General features: G+C 44.8%; 2 protein-coding genes and 4 non-coding genes across 9 annotated transcripts; 5 read left to right on the top strand and 1 right to left on the bottom strand.

Moving 5' to 3' along the window:
- Positions 1-419: 419 nt before the first annotated feature.
- Positions 420-9,948, bottom strand: rdh10a (retinol dehydrogenase 10a). Its single transcript, XM_052054224.1, has 6 exons — positions 9,346-9,948; positions 8,475-8,701; positions 3,515-3,613; positions 2,425-2,570; positions 1,642-1,773; positions 420-1,567 (listed from the first exon to the last, which is right to left on the bottom strand). Exons 1-6 carry the CDS (start codon positions 9,629-9,631, stop codon positions 1,444-1,446), a joined length of 1,014 nt encoding a protein of 337 aa, XP_051910184.1. The 5' UTR covers positions 9,632-9,948; the 3' UTR covers positions 420-1,443.
- A 1,613-nt stretch (positions 9,949-11,561) lies between these two features.
- Positions 11,562-17,826, top strand: LOC127593043 (60S ribosomal protein L7-like). Of its 4 annotated transcripts, XR_007960298.1 has the most exons (10): positions 11,562-11,669; positions 12,139-12,238; positions 12,332-12,498; positions 12,857-12,994; positions 13,688-13,797; positions 14,317-14,532; positions 15,754-15,871; positions 16,324-16,431; positions 16,540-16,595; positions 16,972-17,826. XR_007960298.1 is itself a non-coding variant. In XM_052054231.1 (7 exons), the coding sequence occupies exons 1-6, from the start codon at positions 11,656-11,658 to the stop codon at positions 14,523-14,525; spliced, it is 738 nt and encodes a 245-aa protein (XP_051910191.1). In that variant the 5' UTR covers positions 11,562-11,655; the 3' UTR covers positions 14,526-14,532; positions 14,740-14,788. The 4 variants fall into 4 exon arrangements, 3 of the variants coding, with proteins under 3 accessions (XP_051910191.1, XP_051910192.1, XP_051910193.1); XM_052054231.1 differs by lacking the exons at positions 15,754-15,871; positions 16,324-16,431; positions 16,540-16,595; positions 16,972-17,826 and adding an exon at positions 14,740-14,788; XM_052054232.1 differs by lacking the exons at positions 11,562-11,669; positions 12,139-12,238; positions 12,332-12,498; ... (1 more) ...; positions 13,688-13,797; positions 14,317-14,532 and adding an exon at positions 15,014-15,379 and having other exon boundaries at positions 16,540-16,597; positions 16,959-17,826.
- Positions 12,698-12,788, top strand: LOC127593497 (small nucleolar SNORD12/SNORD106). Its single transcript, XR_007960428.1, has one exon. It is a non-coding gene; the product is annotated as a small nucleolar SNORD12/SNORD106 (small nucleolar RNA).
- Positions 13,453-13,542, top strand: LOC127593502 (small nucleolar SNORD12/SNORD106). The gene has a single exon (XR_007960433.1). It is a non-coding gene; the product is annotated as a small nucleolar SNORD12/SNORD106 (small nucleolar RNA).
- Positions 14,144-14,233, top strand: LOC127593503 (small nucleolar SNORD12/SNORD106). Its single transcript, XR_007960434.1, has one exon. It is a non-coding gene; the product is annotated as a small nucleolar SNORD12/SNORD106 (small nucleolar RNA).
- On the top strand, positions 14,574-14,664 carry LOC127593496 (small nucleolar SNORD12/SNORD106). The gene has a single exon (XR_007960427.1). It is a non-coding gene; the product is annotated as a small nucleolar SNORD12/SNORD106 (small nucleolar RNA).
- Positions 17,827-17,866: the final 40 nt, after the last annotated feature.

The following is a 17,866-nucleotide window of genomic DNA, read 5'->3' as shown; positions in this document are numbered from 1 at the left end:
GCAGGATGAAGGGACGGGGGGAAAATTCTACAGATGCCTACAGAGGTAACGATTCACTGTGACTGTAAATTCAAATGTTTTCGTAGTGTCAAATAATGCGGTGTCTGTGTGTGTGTGTGTGTTTATATACACAATGTACATTATTTCACAGTTTGTTTTGCTAGCCCCATATTACGCAATGCCAAGCCACTGATTTGTGTCATCCTTCCTCATCATATTCTATTGTTGTGTTCCCGAACAAAAGACAACATGCCGATACCGCAACACACAAGGTTGGTGAGGCAGAATGACGAGAACACCTCAACAAAGAGAAACGGAGAAGACGGAAGCTCTCTTCGGGTGAGTCACCCCGTTCTGCGAAAGCGCACAAGCTTGTCACGCGTTGTGTAATGAAGAAGCAGTCCCAAAACACCACGTCATAATAATCTAAATCATTTTATTAATTTAAGTTAGGTAGAGACACTAAACATCGGAACCACACTTTGCTTTGCTATGGAGTGGTCTGCAGGAAACTACAAAAAAAAGTCATACTGTCAAAAAATAAAAAGGAAAAATAAAGAGGTAGAGAATTTAGGCTCATCACTGTGACCGAAGGAATGACGCCTATTGGAATGTCTTTTAAAAACGGTGTCCTCCCCATATTGCAAATATCCATACATGACACACAGTATAGGGAGACAGTCATTTGGGTTACTGGGCTACTCACAACATTCACAACACATTTTCAACTGGACAAACTGGCAGCACAGTGTTACTTTTTTTTTGGGAGGGGGGGGGGGGGGGTTGAAGAAGGAAAATAAAGAAATCTTTTCATCCGTTTCCCTCCAGCAATCACCTAGTAACAGATACTACGCCATGAACATACACATCCTCCATTTGAGAGGTGACTTGGACTGATTCATGAAGGGAAACTCGAGGGCTCCTTTAAAATATGTAAATTCATCGTTAATGTGTATTTCAGAATAGGCAGTGTAGAGAAAGCTTAGAAAATTACAGTGCAGGTCTACAAAAAAAAGTGAAGAAAGGTTTCTTGTTTTACTGTCTGTACAGTAACATACTGTATAGTTCCACATTGACACTAGATAAGGCTGGCGACTAAATAGTTAATTATTGGATACCGCTTCAAAACTAGTGACATTATACAGTATAGTTGTTTCTTTAAAAACACACACACACACACACACACACATACAAATGACAAATAAATCCATTGTGTAGTACACAGCTTTCTTTGTCCCAGAGGAACAATATGGTAAACCTTTGCATTTGCTCAATGCAAGTGCACCAGTCCAGATTCAGTCTTTTCACCTTGCCGCCATTTTCTTCCCAAGCCCCCACCCCGCCCTTTTTCAGTGGTTCTTCTCCTCGTGCTCGCAGGATTCGGCGTCACCCCCCCCCCCCCCTCCAACCCCTCTCCATTTTTTGTGTTGCAGACAGCGCCCCCTAGATCCCGTTCTTGGCCTCGTTGTTGTTCATGGCCTCCTTCCGCTGCGCCAGGAAAGGGTACATGCACTTGTCGGCACCGAGGAAGCGGTACATGCACACGATGGCCTCGAAGGGCAGGATGCTGCAGAGGCAGGAGACACAGGCGCTTAGTGGTGACGTTTGCTATGGTGGTGTCATGAGGGCGGAGGCGCTCACCTTTTCATGAAGTTGACCATATAGACAATGCGGGGCGTGCAGATCATGGGCTGGTCGGTGAGGATGGCGCGCATGGCCTGCTTGACGCAGAATTCAGGCTTCAAGGGAGGCAGAAAGGGTTCGATCTCCTTCCTGAGTACACGGTTAAAAGCCAAGAATTAACCCCAAACACTAAATCGAGAATTGAATAACCTCGTTTGTCATTCCGGACCCACACACACAACAGCTGACTAGATGCAGTATAGAGACATCATTTAAATGTTTTAAATAGCTTGAGTTAGTTATTCAAATTCACTTTTACAAAACCAAAAATATATTTGAACTCCTAGAAATGGTTTCAACTTTAAAATGTACACAAATAGACTCCATGTATTGTAGTGTCTCACACACACACACACACACAAATCAAACGTATTAGATTTGCGAATGACAAAAGTTCAAAAACCTTTCACCCATCCGTATTCTTGGATTTTTTTTTCCCAAACCTAACACGTATGCCGTTTCTTTTCAGGGCCTGGTGACTGAACTGGGAAGGTGCAAGGAGTTGGATGACAGGGTAGGCGGAGCTTTTTGCGCCAGGTGCACCTACTGGCAAGGCTCCCTGGGAAAGCCTGTTTGCTCTCTTTGTCGGCAACCACAAGGCACAAAAGAGGCAACTCTGACCGCTACTTTGAAGATCATACGCTATCCGTCAGCCCTCTTTAATGGGGTGAAAATCAGAGAGCGCAAACTCTTGCCAGATGCACCAAAAAGCCCCGTTCTCGCAAATACAAAAAGACTCACCTTATCCTACAACCTTTGAACATGCCCGTGTCCACCAGGTAAGGACACACCAACGTCATGTTGATGCCATCCTTCTCTGAGGCCTTAATTTCGTGACTCAGGGACTCGTGGAAGCCGATGGCGCCAAATTTACTTGCACAGTAATCCTGTAAAGGAAAAAAAAATTTTTTTTAATCCCTGTCAGGTTAGCCAAGAGCCCTCACGGAACAGACCAAGCCAGCAGGGGTGTTCATTAGCATTCTTCTGCCGGAGCTTCAGAAGTTTTGATGAGGTACCAAATGTTGTTTTGAGTGTACAGTAAGTTGAGGTGAGACCCCATGATAACCGTTTCTTAAACGTTACCTGAAAAACAACACATTTCACCACGGGTGGATGCTATTGTTGAAACGGTTTGATTCGATATAGTACAGCGCACTTTGAGAGCGTATGATGCAATGAGTATCTTGTTATTTTACAACGTGAATCAACTTGTCAGTAGGTGACTGTCAATGAGGCGTTTCCTTCAAAGATATCTCTCCCCAATAAAAGATGAGTCCATACATATCTGAACAACATACACTCCGAGGATAAATTGCATGTGGAAATTTTGAAATTTCATATGCAAATAGAACTTTGGACGGTGGCCTCACAGTGAATGAGCCACTTTTATAGCTTGAAGTTGTATTTCTGCTTATTAATTCATTGCAGTGTTTGGGGGGGGGGGGGGGTGGTTAAGTCTTTTAAAAAAAAAAGTGCACTGTGGAAGCCAGAGATTTTCCGTGGAAATCGGCAGTGACATGAATACAGTGTGAAGCGAGATGAAGATGTCTCTGTCGCCTGGGGAGCTGTCAGCTCATTGTGGAGTGCCCCTCAGACCCCCCCCCCCCCCCCCCCCCCCCCACTGTTGCACATAGAAGAATCTATAAGAGGCTCCCCCATGCTCATCTGTGTCCCTTAATTTAACGGGTGCAGGGGGGTGGGGGGGGGGCAAAAAGGGAGGGCCAAGCGTCTTCTTGCATTTGCTGTAAAAAGGATTGTGTTTTTGTTTTGGCTTTTTGGGATGGTGGGAACCACGAATGTGTGCTGTGCTGTGCTGTGTTGTGATACGAACCTCCACTCCAGCTGTGCTGAACAAACCCAAGGAACTGGCAACCGTCACAATGTGGCCGTGGTTCAGCTCCAGCATCTTGGGAAGAAACGCCTTGGTGGTCTGCGGGTGGGTAAGGGCGGGGGGGCACAGAGGACAGTGGAAAATCAAGTAAGTTCACTTGTGCCGAAGCCCTTTGATCACCCTTTTTCCCCTTCTTACTTCTCCATGGTGACGCACAAAGACGCTTCTGAATTCAAAAGATGCATAAAAATGAACAATGCAATATGAAAGAGTTGACTGTCTCTTTTTGACAGGTGTGTAAAGAAAAGAGTGGGAGGTGTCAGCACACCCCCTGCGCCCCTCCCTGCAGCCTTCAGGTATTCACCGGACAAGCAGGTATGTGATGCGACGCGTGTGTTTCAGTGCAATGTGTTCTTTTCCCACACGGATCTGATGGCCATTGTTGAAGCGGGCACTAAAGAGCTGGCGAGAGCACCAGTCACACAACTCAACACCTCACCACTTTTCATTCTTAAAGTCGACTCAACTTAAATCCCGTTCCAATTCAATTCACCAATATATATTCGGTGTCACCCCCCACCCACAATAATTTCTCCACTAAAGATCACGTGAGTTTTCTCTGAATTTATGTTCTCGCCTTCCGGTGGTCAGAGAAAAAGAAAATGCAGAAGGAATTTCAAAATCGACCCCGGGGGCAATAAGACATATTCAACATCAAACATGAAAAGTCCGTATCCTTGTTGTCTATTCCATTGCGCTTTTAAAAAAATATATATTTTTGCATTTATGTGCATGCAACTACTAATGCTCTTTGCCATTCAATGAAAACCAAGTGAGGGCAAGCAAATGCACTCGATTTGATTATGGATCGGCCCTTCGAGGCCCCCAGCGGGAGCCAATCAGCAGGTGTGACATGTGACTGCCATCATAGGAACTGACCAATCACTCTCCCGGCAGGGGGTCCCAAAAACAACCAGCAGGCCTTTTGTTGAGCGCCGTGCTGGATCTCCAGGCGGATATGCGCCGGCATAGCGAACAACAATAATTGTAGCAAGCCTGCAGTCACCCACACACACACATACACTTTGGCATTGCCACAAACTAAAAACATCAGCTAAGATCTGATAATCATAAAAGCAATACATTTATCCGAACGAGTACGCAAGAGAATTCACCCCTTAAAGTGGATCCATTTGACTCAATGCGTGCCACTATATTTCCAGTAAGTCTGTCGTTTTATGGCGTTGAAGCAGCAGGGAAGAAAAATGCACCTTCTCTCTAAACAAAACCAGGGGGAGGGTGGTACCAGATAGTACACTTGTGAATCCATGTGAGGGGGAGGGAAGGCCTTGTCGAAGCTGCGTCAGACCAGACACAGTATCTGCTGACGTTTCGGTTCCTTTTGCCAGGTAACGCAACTTGGAAGCAAAAAAGAGGAGAACTTTACCGTTTTGGATGGCGCCGTGGACAGATAGAAGCGCTTTGGGCGCACCTCGACACATCTGTACTCCCCCCCCCCCCCCAGACATTTTAGGCAGCTCATCAAAAATCTGAGGGGGCGGCGATGCACGCGATTCAGAATGGCGGCGGGCGAGGGAGGATGTTGCGTGCAAATGAAGCATTGACTTAAGATACGTCCCGACGCGACTTGAGCCAAACTTTCCCACTTCTACTGTAAACACTCAGAAAGCAGGGGATGGATCGCTCTGGCAGGAGGTTCCCTGAGGTGGGCCAACACTAATAACACATTCTGTGAAATACAGCGAAGACGCATTTATCACAGAGGATACCACCTACAATGGCTGGAGAAAAAAAAGTAATATTTTCACACTCTTTCAATAGAGTAAAATGTAGTTTTGAGTTATGCTCCTCCCACAAGTTTTTCAAGACATTTTTATTAAAATCACTTAAAATACGGCTTGTGTTGCAATAATAATAAAGCTCGCTTTGTTCCAACTCTCTTGAATTTTTTATTACTGTTAATTTGTCAGCCCTCCTTGAAGTTTGCTGTAAAACTGACAAAAAACAAAAGACAATTCAATATGATTTAACAGACCGGAATGTTTATCTAAAGCAGATATTAACAAAGGTCTGTTAGCTTCATGCTAATGCTTATATTTTCTCTCCTCTGTGGAAATTTAGCTAAGTTGGGGACCTGCCGGCTCTTTTTCTCTGACGCTGCATCTCGAGCTCGGCATGTACAGACTACACCAAAGGCGTGCCACTCTTAATTTTAGGCCGATTCTTCAAATACCCGCTGCTTAGAAATCTGCAAAATCACACGGGCACAAAAGATGAACCGCAATATAGGTTCTCTGTGACTCCAGAAGATGAGAAACTCATCGCCTCGCTAAAAATGGCCACGCCGCCTCTCATGGCAGCTCTCGGCATGCGGCCGTGACCCCTGCTGACCTATCAGACACAAAATGTGTGAAGGCAACCGGGGGGCTCGTGTCTTACATCAGAGCCGGGCATAATTGGGCCTCGGCGTTCCCTTGTTCCGCTAAATTACCCGCTGACACAGGCCTACGTGGAGCGGCCCCCGCCCCGCCGCTCCACCTAATTGCGGCGGTGGAAAGCACTGGGGTTCCGCACAAAAGCCTCTTGCACCTGGGATGTCAGGCTGCATTAGCGCCTCACCGACACGACTATGAACAAAATATTGGCCCCTCCAAGTTGGGCCAGATGGCCTCTTAATTAGGCTGACTTCTCCCGGAACAACAGGATGAGGCTGGAGACGGACGATCTGACATCACATCGTGGAATTTGATTCAGCTGCTGGCAGTTATAACTCATACTCCAAACGACGGGTACCAATAAATCGTACCATTGTGGTCCCATTCACCATGTTTTTTTTCCTGAAAATGAGAACAATGGTGTCGCCAACAGCACTGCTGGGTGGACCGTGAACACCCAATACCCTCGAGATTGTTCCACTCCCCCCCCCCCAAAAAAAAATCAGCTCGTCAAGGCGTCGCTTTGGAGTTTGACCCGCTGTAAATGATGATGCGCTGCGTTGGCATAGCTTCATGGAATCGTTTGTTCGGACTCTGGATTATGTCACTAGCATGGAAACTGAATTTAGTGCCTGTAGCTATAAAAACATGCTCGCGAAAAGGAATGATCTTACAAACAACTTGGTCCTTTTCAATCACTAAGACATGTGCAGGTATCCAGTAGCGTAGCCATGTCTGGTTTTACACAGGTGCACTGGGCTTGAGGACCCCCCCCCCCCACCCACACACACACACACACACACACACACACACACACACATACACATAAAACCAGTCAAGTAGGACCCTTCTGCCTGGCTGCCTCCATTCTCTGGCTACAGCAGGAATGCAGCCTGCAGAACTTGGCTCCTGTCGCCTGGCATCTCGTCAAGCGGATCCGCAGACAAGAAACCAATTGTCAGATAAAGTGGGTCAATAGCAGCTTACCATTACCCTCTCATCTCGCCCACCCTGCGGCCCGGTGTTGCCTCCTTTGCCCCGCTCTTTTCCCGCCACAACGCTGACGGCATATCATTCGGAAAAAACATCTTAACCGGCTCGAGATGCAGTGGGGGACAATCGGTCCTTCCAAAGTGTCCAACGGAAAAGTCAACTCTCGCCGTCTCAAAGAATAACTCCGAACAGACAGCTGACATGACCGATCCCCATCTGGACTAGTGAAAGCATCCTTAGACAGACTCACTGCTTTGAGAAGCCAGTGTGACAGACAGCTAGGGATCCAAGCTGCCCCCCCCCCCCGTCCCTCTTCAAGATACACGCTCTCTCACCATCCATATCTATTCCTCAAAGCTTTCCTCCCTGCAAAACTGTGTGACAAGTGTAGAAACAAAGTGTGGGTCTCCCCGAGGGACAAAATGAGTTATTATCAGCACGTTGGCATGATGGCTTTGCTCGTAAAATGACATTTCCTGCATGCTAAATCAGGTTCACTTGGCTACGCGTTAACCCAGGGGGGGTGCCTTTGAGGTGACGACCATGTTGTAAACCCGCTGTCATGATTTTGTGGGACCCCTCGCCATGCGTTTAGACACAACCGCGTGCCACTTCAGCCTTGACGTTTCCGCATTTTTAAAGCATGAGGGCTCCGCATTGCCCTCGATATCCATGTGTATGTTGGCATAATGAATTCCCACTGGGGAGTCATGCTATTTTAAGCCATAAGCTCTTCTTTCATAACGTATGCATGCAGCGCACCGCCTTCATGTGTTGATGTAGGAAAAGATGGCTGGTCTGAGTTCTATTCAAGCAGCTTGTGTTTTTAATGAACCACATCCCCGACTCAGGCTGTCTCCATTCATTAAGACCCTCTTTCATCAGAAGCGCACACGCACGCACTTTGGTGCATTTGTACTTCAAATCCCATTGACATGTTTTGCTCACGGATTCAATGGCACTTGAAAAATGTACCGCGATTGACTTGACTGACCTCAAATCAACGAACGACGTCACAAAGTGGACACACGGGTTCATTATGTGCCAGCTATTTATTTATTAGAAAAAAGACTGTGTGTGCCAGAAATCCAATTTCTGGCACACACATATCTGTATTCTTCTCACCGCTAAAAGAAATCTAAATGCACATCTGGGTTTTTTTTTTTCAATCTTGCAGAAAACAAATATGTCTTTTCCTCAAAAACACCCCACCAGGCAATCATCTCTGACTTAAGCCGCCTGAGACAAGAACAAGCCTGTGATTTCCTTCTCGTGGCATTCTAAAAATGCATAAACAACTATTTGAGGTCTTTTCTTATTCTCCGCGCATGATTCCAGCAGTGTCATACAAGCAACTCAAATCTGATGGTCTAGGTTGGCCCGGGACAAGATTAATCGTTGGCATGCATGTTCCAGTGGAAACAATACTGAGAAGTCGGCGTGGAATCTGAGCATATGGATACAATAATTGGTGTGTGTGTGTGTGTCGAGAGCATAGCGCATCACCTCACCCAGAAGTGTGCGTGGCAGTTGACCACCATGGTGCGTTCGATCAGCTCATCGGGGCATTCCAGGAGGTGGTAGCCCGACACCACGCCGGCGTTGTTGATGAGTATGTCCACCTCGCCCACCTCTCGACGCACCTTCTCTGCCGTGGAGTACACGCTCTCGCGCTTGCCCACGTCGCACGCGTACGTGTACACCTGGGGCTGAAATGGGGGCACTTCTTCAACGCCGCCTGAAGGAGTCACAGTGGATCAATGAAATGGTTGGCAATGTGATTATTTGACTGTTATCCTCTGCCAAGGATTTTTTTTTCATCGCCATGACTGTTGGTTGGCATTGAACAAAAGTATTTTTCACAAAAATTACTATTCAGGATTGCTGAATTAGGCCTTTTTTTGGGTGTGGGGGGGGGGGGGGGTACTTTTCTAAATTCCCAGTGCATAAACATCGCTGATTACATACATGGAAAACGTAAAATTTTAATTGCAGTCTATCATGGAGCATTTTTGTGACCAAATATTGAGTGATTTGCTGGAAAATTGCTTCCTTTTGTGACAGAAGAGGTGGGCATGCCATCTAGTGTGAAGGGGTAGAATTAGGATTTTGGGCGCCTCGGCACAGTTGGCATTCAACTTGAATCCGCGGGTTGCAGCACATTGTCGTATGCAATTAACAGACTGAATCATCAAATTACTGCAATGTCAGGCGAGTAAGATTACATAACGAGGGTACATTTCAGCGTGCAAGAACATTTCCCAGGACAGAATGCGGAGAGAACGTGCCTTAGGCACATTGCTGATTTCAGTTTAAATTAAATAATTTCAACAAAAAAGAGCGAGAGGGAGAGAGAGACTGTCATTAAATAACGCCACTTACCATCTTTGGACGTCGGCGTGTCCACTTCGTGGTAAATCTGCCGCACCATCTCTGCGGTCTCCTCGTTACTTTGGCTGTTAATGTCCCACAGCACCAGGATGGCTCTCCGCCGGGCGAACTCCTTGGCAAAGAGCCGCCCGAGGCCACTTCCAGCCCCAGTGATCACGCACACCTGTCCGGCCACGCTCTTCTCCTTGGGCCGCACCACCCACTTCGCCCCGGCTGTTACGAAAGCCCACAACACCTTCAGGATGACCACGAAGAACTCCGCGATGATGATCATCATGTTGGACAATTAGGTAAACCGAACAAAAATAAACGAGCAAGCGAGCGCGAGGGTTGTACGCTCTTTATGCAAACCGGAGACGAGGAGACGGCGACGACTTCGAGGATCTCGACGATTTTGAGAAACGAGAAGCCAGCGGGCGGAAAGTAGCCTACAAGTTCAGTCTAAAAGTTGAATGGGTGCACACTTTGAGCGTGCAAGCAACTCACTTCGAGGCTTCCCGCTCGCCTTCTCTGCTCCGTCTCATCCCGAAGCGCATCTCGGCTCGCTATTTATTCGGTCCTCCCATCAACACCGGACCCAATCGGACTGAGCCTTTCAGCGCCAGTTACGATGATGTGTCAGGAGCGCACAATGCACTCACTCAATGGGGGTGAAACCACAAAGCTTTGACTCAACACTAATCACATGACTTTTGTTATAGGAAGGAATTGGGGCGTCAACTATCTATCTATCTATCTTTCTATCTGTCCTATTTGGTCAAAAGGCACAAACAAGAAAATTCTAGAGTTCACGGACTTGTTGCGTAAGCATCTTGCGGTATTATCGTGGATACCGGTGGTGGCTGACAAGCAATAATTGCTTCATTGCAATGCGCGCATTGCGCAGCTTGAAAGTGGATCCATCACCCCTGAGAGACAAACGGGAAACGCCAGAGGATTTCAACTATGCGTGTCCTGCCTGTGTTTGTATGCTTTTGTCATCAATATAATTATTACTTAACGAAAGCTGCGGGGTGTGACCGGGACAAAACAAACGTGCTCGCACCACTAGATAAGTGGCGCACCTGAAGTGCGTTCAAAGTTCTTCTCCTCTTCAAATTGTGCAACCCGACTGCGGCACGCACGCTTCCCTCTATGCACGTGGTGGACGTGTCTGTGCTCCAAACCTTAATTTCATTTACACAGTTACTTGAAAAACAACTAATATGATTAAAGTACACGTATTCCGCTGTCGTAATGCATTTCTCCTGTTTAAAGAGCATGCGTTTAGCTGTATAGTCATGTAGCTTGAAAAAATTAAGTAAACCACCCAAAATGTAATTTGGCCAAATGTTGGCAGAGCTATGGATTTACTAACTAAAAATATTTGTTCTCATAATCACAGTTATGTATTCTAATTTGCATTACCAACGGAAACGAGTCCCCCAGACGCACTCCAATAGAGGATCTACTTGTAAAATAAAGCGAGAGCGCCCTCCTGCGAAAAACAAACGTAGAGCTGCCAAATGCCTTTTTCGTTTATTTTGCTAACCCGGTGTGCTGTGAGTACTGTAGTTTGTGTGGCGCACCACACGAGAAAAGGGATCACACTCATGCTGTCATGCAAAAAGAATGCCGGAGTGACATTTATTATGATTATTGTATTGTATTGTATTAATTGTTATTAGTATTATTATTATTGCTGCCGTTGTTGTTTCTGATAACACATCAAATATTACCATGCATTCTGTGAACATACATGTGCAAAAGAGTACACGATAAAAAAACCATGATAAAACGTGAATCAATTAACAAAGGTAACAAGCTGTGTCATTACGTATTGATAATAAGTAAACGAGGGTCTGCTGATGAACACGCTAATGGCTCCTGAATTAACATTTCGTAATTCACAATTTTATATTATTAAAACAAAACAAATAAGTTTCATAAAAACGGAATATGTTTATAATGCGGAAAATATATCACCACGATAATTATGAACTGCAAAAAAATAAAAAATCAGAATTCTTAAATATTAATGTATTGTCCAAACATTAACATTTGAGGTAACGTTACAGTTTACATGGTCTGGCAGCATGTAAATAGAATTGAATAAGTTATTTGGGAGAGGGGCATAAATTTATAGCATAGTTTTAAAACTAAATTGTCCCAAAAGTTTGTCCATTTAGATTTACATGATAAAGTACAGTACACGATATTCGTTCACAATTAATCAGGCAGCTAAGAGAACAGCTTCATTGGGTCCTGAAATCTTTAAGCTGCACATGCGCATCCTGAAATTTCTCTTTCTCGGTGGACGCCATGGCGGACGCAGAGTGAGTGTCTACTGCGAAGTTGAATCTGAATGAATCCTGTGATGAAATGCCGATGAAAATTATTTTAATCTTTGAGGGTATCATTTAGTTTATGTACCATGTTGCCTTGTTTGTATTGTAGAACATAGATGCATTGCATTGCCGTTTAGTCAACGTTTACACACCGTGAACAGAGTACAATATGGCTGTCTTTCCAGGTGGTAAAAGATATGTGGCAAAAGTTTCGCCGTGAAACATTTTAACGGGATAGCTGTTGGAAAAAGTTCGACGAACGCATACTTGGCGAATATTAATGATAGCCAACATGTAGTACTTATTGATGCCTTCCTGTAATGGAGCCGGTTAGCATGGCTGGCTTGCAAGTTCGCGTCCTCCCGACGCTAAATTGAGACCAAACTCTAACCACCTTCAATATGCGCGCACTGTTTTTTCATACCTAGTTTGACTCAAAAATCCCAATTTATTGCAGAAAAAAGGTGCCCTCGGTCCCCGAGAGCCTTTTGAAAAGGCGAAAGGCCTACGCCGCCAGCAAGGCCTTTCGCATAAAACGGCTGCTGGCAGTTAAAAAGGTAAACGGCAATGATCACACCAAGTGATGCTGGCGCAAGTGTAATGCTGTAAATGTGAGCTGCTAATACAGACGGACCTTATTTTTGTTTTAGGCCCGTAAAGCAGAACGAAAGGTCATCTACAAAAGGGCTGAGCAGTACCACAAGGAGTACAGGCAGATGTACAGGCGTGAGATCCGCTTTTCACGAACTGCCCGCAGTGTGGGAAACTATTATGTGCCAGCTGAGCCCAAATTGGCATTTGTCATCAGGATCAGAGGGTAAGTGAAGGCTGATCACCAGAACCGTAGTTGTTGGGTGTTTGCTATCAAGAGAAGTTTATCTGTCCGTGTTGTTTGTGCTGGAGCTGTAAAAGTTGGATTTCTTATGCCTACTTTAAACCAATTAAACTGTTGACCCTGAAAACGCAACTTGCGTTTTGAAATTCATATACCAGAGTCCATGTCCTGATGTTTGTCGCGTGTGGTTAATGATGACTACTCTTTCCCCGACTTATCGACTATGGTGATACAACCATTACACTAAGTCAGATTTGGTCTGAAACTACACAGAAAATCAAAAATAAGCAGGTGTTGCTCTACCCGTGTATTTTTTAAGGTAATGTACCATGCTTTACAGTATCAATGGCGTCAGCCCAAAGGTCCGCAAAGTTCTGCAGTTGATGCGTCTCCGTCAGATCTTCAACGGGGTGTTCGTCAAGCTTAACAAGGCTTCAATTAACATGCTCAGGATTGCAGAACCTTACATTGCATGGGGGTAAGTTCATTGCTGTTGATTGTGAATCTTGCTGTGAAACCTGTCGACTAGTGCCGTGTAAAACCTTGATGCGCTGATATCTGTATTGCTGCCAATATTCAACCTCCTAAAAATGCACAGATTCTGTGGTACTGATACTGCTTTACTAGCCATGTGTAGAATAAAGTACTTCTAGGTGAACATGGACAGCACTTGGCAGACGGCAAATAATTATGATCTGCTTGGGGATTGTTGGAGGCGGACATGCCAAAGGTTTTTGTCATGATTAGTTACCTTAAGTAGAAAATATATTTTGAGTTTTAAACTATGTTTGGTCAGACTAAAACAAATTTTCTCCATCATTGCAAGATGCAATGGCATCAAGTATTGGTACTCTGCATTAAGTACTCAAATATGAGGGCTTGTAGGGCAAGTGTCTCAAACGTATTGGTGCATCCTTACTAATAAAACACTATTGGAATGTGGTATGTGATGCAAAACTTTTTTCCCCGTCTTATCGACCATGGTGAAAACAAACTGAAATTGCCAGTTTTGTCTGAAACCACATTTCAATTTAAATAACATTCTCTGTGAATAAGTTCAAATAATGGCTACGGGATTTTTATCCCCAAGTGAAACTGCTGTTCCTACAATGATTACTTTTTAGTTACATATTTTTTTTCTTACCGAATGTTACACCTTGAAACATGCCAGATATCCCAACCTGAAGTCTGTGCGTGAGCTCATCTACAAACGTGGCCATGGCAAGATCAGGAAACAGCGTATTGCCCTTACAGACAACGTTTTGGTGAAGAACAACCTTGGTAATGCACACACTTCACCACGTGACAAACTAGGTTCACATTGCAGAGACCCCATCATATTTTTGGGCCATATATTTGACTGCTGTCTGAACAGCCAAGTTGCATAGATTTCGCCGCAAGCCAGCGAAAGGGCAATTGGCAGGGATATTGATTGTCTGTGAATTTACCAAAGTTGATTTCAGTAACTATATTTGACTTTTATTATATATTCTAAAAATGGATTTCACCCCCCCCCCCCCCCAAAAAAAACTAATTGAGTATTAAGACCTGCAGTGTGAACCTTGCCTTAGTTTGAATTGACTCGTTGCAGCTACTGCAACAGTTCAATCTGCATGTGGATACATTTATTGTGGTTAATGATGCACATTTTTTCCCCGTCTTATCGACAATGGTGAAAGAAAATTTAAACTTTGCCAGTTGTGTCTGAAACCACATTTGGAGTGCAAGATGTTACCAATGTTAAAACCATAGCTTTTACGCCATTCGCTGTTTACGTCATGTTTAAATGCTCACCTGCAGGTAAATATGGCATCATCTGCGTAGAGGACCTTATCCATGAGATTTACACCGTTGGCAAGAACTTCAAGTCTGCCAACAACTTCCTGTGGCCCTTCAAGCTGTCGTCACCTCGTGGTGGCATGAACAAGAAGACCACCCACTTTGTGGAAGGAGGTGATGCTGGCAACAGGGAGGATCAAATCAACAGAATGATCAGGAGGATGAACTAGTCCAGCAGTAAGTCGCAAAAGATGCTTGCCAACCAAATTGCTTCCTCAGATGTGATTAAGGATGCACTATTTTTTCCCCGTCTTATCGACTGTGGTGAAAACCAGCTAAAGTTAAGCCAATTTTGTCTGAAATCACATTTACCCATGAAGTCAACTTAAATGCTGTCCATCCATATGTTTGCTGCTCAAACTCAACATTTGTTTTTCCTTTCAGGTTTGTACAAGACTCTTCAATGTTCAATAAAAAAATCTTTTGGTGTTGACTGGCTTGTTGTCACTGTGTTCAAATTAGCATTATGGGCAGCTACACATTTGGCGTACAATAGTTGAAGTAGTAATTGATTCTCAGCTGAGACTAAAAGAAATCTTGTGTACAGGTACTTTAAGTAGTTGCTGTAAACATGGCATCAGTCTTATAAAGAGCTGTTAGACGTTTGAAGACTGTATCTAATGAAGTAGTCAGTCAGCCCTTAACGTTCCATTTGTTTACATGTGGAAAATTTGTTGACTGAACTGGAGGCTTCATGGTTGTCTTTTCGGAGCCATGGTAACGTGTCGTAAATTAGCCCAAGTGAAAAGCGGCTACTGTAAATCCGACAACAGTGAGTCACTTTCCACAAAGGCAATAGTGTACGGTTAAGTCGGAATGGATAACATGAAGTCGTTTCCTGACGTATCACTGCTGTCCACGGAAACTTATCTGGTTGAAGGACACGCAAATTGCGACCTTCGTGGACCCGGCTCAGGTGGTTGTCAGACGAAAGCGTTCGGCAGATGGGTGAGGAGATCTGCTTCGAGACGACCGCCTTTTCGACAACCAGTTCGGACCTTACCATCGTTTCAACCGTGCAAAGGTGACTGGATCCCCAAATTGTAACGCATACGCGACCGTAGCTTTGTGTGAAACGATAGCTGACAAACACGTTGTGCAGTAACGATCTCTATAATTTTCTGTTCGGCATCCCAAAATCCCACGTGTCCCTATGACTTAGTTTTATAATCCGTACTCTATCTGTGATGATGGGGGAGTCCGATTTCTACGGGTAACTAATGATCAGCTTGTTTTCGTGTTAAAACTACGGACCACAAGGTGACTGGGTGTAACTTGCCAAATGCCCGTAGATGGCGCCATTACCTTTATAATCAATAGCGGTCTGACGTCAATAATGATTCAATTTGACTTTTTGTACCCGATTTGAGCGAACATTTTTTTTGGGTGTTGCGTTAGAGAAGACAAGTGTCCTCCCTCCACTAGGAGGCAACCTACACCACCAAGAGAATATGCAGCTCTTTGGCTTCTCCAAGATGCTTTCAGACGGCCCTGGTTGGAGGCCCTTCACGTTGAGGTAACATCTCAATTGAGTGCATGACAGGTGATCTTTATCACAATGAGCGTATATTTAATTTGACTAATGTTTTGTGGGACAACTGAGAGGCGGGATGCTTTTAAAAAAATACTGTATGTGGCTGAATGCACCGTGAGTGACATGTGACGTAAGATTGGCGCGGAAGAATACCGGAAGACGAGGCAGCGGAAGTGTGTGGAGCAGGTGTGCTGAGAAGCGTGAGTGCCATAGGAAAGTGTTTGCTGCTCAAATAGGAGGGAAAGAAGCCACAGTTGAATAAGCAAATAAGACCTGTGTCTCCCCACTATGGTTGAAGTCACTAGACCGAGAGGTGAGTTACGGTTACGAATCGGGAGTTAAGGGCACTGACGATACACGTAAAAGGTTACATGTGCAAAACTCGCAAGTACACATGTCGGGTCTATTATCCCTTGTTTTTCTATTCCTTGCAGCTACTCTGAGGGGTACAAACCCAAAGTGAATCATGCTGCCTGTTTCCCATCTACGTTAGTCCTTCAAGGCTTGAGCACTTTTCCAGTGCAGAACTGCAAGTACAGCAGGTATCTGAGGATGGGGGTGGCATTCTGAAATAAATTGGTCATTGATAACTCTAAAATCGTTCTAGTTATAGTATAGTTCTCATGCCTCTCCGCTCGACATTTCTGCAGGGCCAAAGTGAATGATCCAGGCTATGACCTCCCCACAGTTCAAGACAATGTGACGAGTGAGTAAGCATATCAGATGTGGACTCAAAAGGAGTCTAACACCTACTGAAGAGGGAAACATTAACCTAACATGGTGAAGGTCCCCTTTCGCGAGATGTTTGTCTGTGGTGATGTTGTCCCTTCATCCAAAAGAACATGTATAAGTTTGAGGTTTTTTTATTAACCTGGGTGTTAATATAAATTCACAATCTGGCCCATTGCTCGTACCCTAAGTCTATCCCAACCCCTGATTAATACAATTAAGAGGTGCGTCTCTATACTTTTGCCCATAGAGTGTGCTTGTATATACATTTATCTTCATTTTAAATTGACAAAATGGATGCCCTTTTAACAGCATCTCCTCTCTACATTCTCTTATTGGTCATCCTCATGTAGGTCAGTCATACGCAGACCCCGTGATGGGAGCCTCCTGCTCCTTTCTCCATCGGATATCTGAGTTGTCCTGCTTGGAGGGTGAGACGGTGAGGCAGGAAAAGCTCAAGAGAACCAGCATGTCCAGAAAAGCCTCGTCATCTTGACAATCACTGCTACCCCAGTCAAAGTGGTCCAGAGGGGAAACAGACTTTGAGTCGATGCCGAGGACGGGCGAAGGACATCAAACCTTGAGGGCAACCTGTTCGTTTAAGTGGCTCCTTTTTTCTACTCTTTTGTCTTCATTGGTGCTCATTTTCTGCCTGACATGGTTAGCTGTTTTACTCTGTCATTAATTAACCTTTCAGCGTGTCAAAATCAATATATAAAGTATTGTATAGAGAGAGTATTGAAGATTGATTTTACAAACTTGATGCATGTTCTCCCCGGGCCTGCGTGGGTTTTCTCCGGGTGCGCCGGTTTCCTCCCACATTCCAAAAACATGCATAGAAGGCTGATTGAACACTCTAAATTGTCCCTAGGTGTGAGTGTGAGTGTGGATGGTTGTTCGTCTCTGTGTGCCCTGTGATTGGCTGGCAACCAATTCAGGGTGCCCCCCGCCTGCTGCCCGAAGACAGCTGGGATAGGCTCCAGCAAACCCCCCCCCCCCCCCCCCCCCGCCACCCGGGTGAGGATCAAGCGGCTCGGAAGATGAATGAATGAATGATGGAACAAACTTGCATTTTGATAATTGCAATGTGTGTTTGTCTCATCTCTACGCATGTCTTATACTTTCTCCCTTTCATAATGTTGCTGCTGTAAATTGGGAATTTCTCCATTGTGAGACAAATAAAAGTTTTCTTATCTTACCAGTCACAACTTTTTTTTGAGTGTTAAAATTATTAATCTGGAAGGTCCA

This window comes from Hippocampus zosterae, chromosome 20 (genome assembly GCF_025434085.1).
Source record: "Hippocampus zosterae strain Florida chromosome 20, ASM2543408v3, whole genome shotgun sequence".
In the NCBI taxonomy this organism is placed as follows: Eukaryota; Metazoa; Chordata; class Actinopteri; order Syngnathiformes; family Syngnathidae; genus Hippocampus; species Hippocampus zosterae.
Note: the sequence above shows the minus strand (reverse complement) of the source record. Positions and strands in the feature narration are given on the sequence as shown.